Here is a 3,069-nt window from a genome sequence, read left to right as displayed (position 1 = left end):
CATCTACTAGTAAAGGGCAAAATGAACACCTCCGAAGACACATTACGTTGTCAGTTGCAAAATAACGTGCAGCCGAAGTTATTTCCAAGCACCGAACTACTCCGAGCGACTGCTCTGCATTACACGTAACTTACTTTGTAAAGCGGCTCAGAAGTATGTCTGCTACCAAATGTACATTCTAAATCCCTACTTACATAAGGCGGCCATGCCTTTGTAAAAGTAAGGGACGTTCGGCAGGGAAATGGTAATGACTGCCAGGTGAAGAGTAAGTTGCTAATAAGGTATTATTACGTGCTCCTAATTCCCACTGGGGAGTGCCGTTTTTGTATATGTGTTGTGTACATGTTTATTTATAAACGTATGTGTTCCTTTTCTTTCGTACGTGTTTATTGATATATCTGTACTCTGTGTCTTTTCGGATGGTACTAGCTCTTACTGCCAATATAGGAGTATTACATATATGATAGAACCCATACAAAAATTTGAAGCTAATCGAAAGTGTGACACCAAATTTGGTGTCCGATATGAAAAAAGAATGTCTCATATGATTAAGCGATGATAAGTATACATATATCTCTAGTTTTCCGAACATGAAATTTATAATGGAACTAATTTCTATGCTTAATTTTTTCGTCAAAGTAAATATTTTTGATACGATTGCAGACAATCCGTGCTTAATCGGTTTCGGTCGTTCGGGGCCTCACTTGATCTTTTCTCCGTGGGTGTTCGTGCTCATTTTTCAGCGCATGCGCAGTATTCACCGAAAGATTCCATATTGTACCCGGGTATTTGTTAAGTGAACAGCTAATTTTCATAAAAGTAACATTAAATAAACTAAAGAAAAATAAATATGTGTCGCGTCCCAGTTTATAAGTATATATAAGTATATATTGAAACCCCCAGAGACAAACAAATATTTACTCAAAATCGTTTATCTCTAAAGACCAAAAATAATTTCAGAAATTTTACTAGAAGTGCAAAACAATCAGCTTTAGTTTATTCCATAAAAGAATAAAACCAAGAAAGCAAATACAAAATACATTTTGGTTAAAAATTTCCAATTCTTCAAGAAAAAAATAACCGATAATGAGCACAATTTGGAGCAAGACTTAAAATGTTTATAATACATATTTACTTTTCAGTGAGGCACTCTCTCACAGTGTTCAATATTCACATAAAATTTATTATAATTTGTTTTTAGATTGCTTCGATCTTCTATTTAGCTCTTCCTTTTAATGTTTTAATATGTAGATATGTATACCTTCGCCTTAGGCGTCTCCGCCTCCGTTGCCGCCACGTGCTGTACTGCCACTACGCATTGTCGTACCGCCATACTTGCTGTGGTGCAAGTGTTCGTCGCTGCGCGGCGTCATGCCATCTGAGCTCATTTGAAATTCATCGTCATCCTCATCGAAGACGGGCTTGCTGATTTTCATGGCTTCTTCCAAGCGGTAGCTGTTGCTTTTGGGCAATGGTTGATCGTCGCATTTTAGTTCACTCATTTGCATTTGAGTGCAGAAGCGTTGAATGTGCTCCAGCACTTCCCGCATTCCAATCTCGGATGACTTTTGACCAATGCTGCGCTCTTCAGAAGAGGTCTTGTGGGGCTCCGAGGGCGACGATTTTATAGTGCTGCGGCAGGAACAGGAATTTTGTGCCTTTTCACATTCATTGGTCGATGTACTTGGCTTCGATCCGCTACAATGTTTCTGGGGTTGCGCTGCGGGTGGATTTGGTGCAGCAGTTGGTTGAGTCCCTGACGTGGATGCCACCAGCATCGTATGGTGTTGGTAGAACATCTTGTCATATTCCGACTTCATGCAAAGATACCTAAAGTGTCGCGAATTCTCCTCGCCATAGTGGACAACCTCTATGGAGTAGATGAAACAAAAACATCAAAATTGTACAGAAACTTTCAAATGTCGCTTACTGTTATTAATATCAGTTTGAAGTTTGTTCAGCAAGGCATTGGTGGATTTCAGTTCAGCTGAAAAGCGATCGACCTTTGCCGATAGTTCACGAAAATTCCGATTAAGTAAATCTGAGATAGATTTCTAAGAGGGAAACATTGAAAATTAGTATTTCAGTTGTGCTGTCAACTCTTACCCCAATAGCGTTTTCTACGGTTTGGCGTATGAGTTCAAAAAACTCCTCAGTGTCATCGTCCTTATCATCGTCGTGATTTCTTGCGTGATGATGATGGTGATGATTGGTATGTTCTTTTTGACCACTACTATCGGCAAAGTTCACATAGTTCTTATTGTCGAACAAGTTTGGCACATTGTACACCGCCGATGTTGCACCATAGCTGTTCTTCTCCGGTCGCGTGGTTTTAGCTTTTGCAGCGCTGCTATGATCTTTCTTGATATCATCCAGATTCAGTGCTTTCTCCTCCTTGCCGAAATACTTGTCTGGCTTCATACTGCTGCTACCGGGGCGAGCGCTCTTTCGTCGGCCAGTCGTCATGCTGCTGGCTCCCATTGGGGCACCGTTTGCATTCAGATTAGCTGCGTTGGCGGACGCCGCTTGACAGTTGGTATTGTATGGCGTGTTCGAAGTGATAATGTAAGCTCCGTATTCTCCGCGGTCTCGCGAATTCTTTAGTATGCTATTGTTTACTTGAGATTTCATTGAATTCGCTTCGAATTTTGACGCATATAGTTCCTCGATGGACTTTCGTGGCCGTTGTCGTACCATTTTGCTAAGATAATCGAGTGCTAGCGATAGTGGGGTTTAAGTCGTATGGTTCTAGTCCTTACCGACTCTCCGGCTGAGACGGCACTTGAGCAGACACGTTGCAGAGATGATTTGGTAGGAAATGGTAGGAACCTTATAAATAAATAAGGGCGGCAAAAAATATTGAGACTTTTCTAAAAAAGTTTTTTTTTTAATTTTTGACGAAAATGTCAATTTGTGTTTCATTGAATTGTGCCCGAAAAATTTAATACACTGAGGTGGAGAACTCAAAGTGCGTAACTCAAGGCGAATTAATATAAGGTGATAGCAGGAGTACAAAAACAAAAATTTACATGTCTTTTGTTTTTGCTTCGGCGCATAAACTGTCAAAAT

At 40.3% G+C, this 3,069-nt stretch overlaps 1 protein-coding gene across 1 annotated transcript; it reads right to left on the bottom strand.

Moving 5' to 3' along the window:
* Positions 1–1,218: 1,218 nt before the first annotated feature.
* LOC118751234 lies at positions 1,219–2,805 on the bottom strand. The gene is made up of 3 exons (XM_036486008.1): positions 2,107–2,805; positions 1,931–2,054; positions 1,219–1,870 (listed from the first exon to the last, which is right to left on the bottom strand). Exons 1-3 carry the CDS (start codon positions 2,695–2,697, stop codon positions 1,269–1,271), a joined length of 1,317 nt encoding a protein of 438 aa, XP_036341901.1. The 5' UTR covers positions 2,698–2,805; the 3' UTR covers positions 1,219–1,268.
* Between the last annotated feature and the right edge of the window lie 264 nt (positions 2,806–3,069).

The sequence above is a fragment of the Rhagoletis pomonella genome, unplaced genomic scaffold, assembly GCF_013731165.1.
Source record: "Rhagoletis pomonella isolate Grant_MI unplaced genomic scaffold, Rhpom_1.0 Rhpom_scaffold_00612, whole genome shotgun sequence".
In the NCBI taxonomy this organism is placed as follows: domain Eukaryota; kingdom Metazoa; phylum Arthropoda; class Insecta; order Diptera; family Tephritidae; genus Rhagoletis; species Rhagoletis pomonella.
Note: the sequence above shows the minus strand (reverse complement) of the source record. Positions and strands in the feature narration are given on the sequence as shown.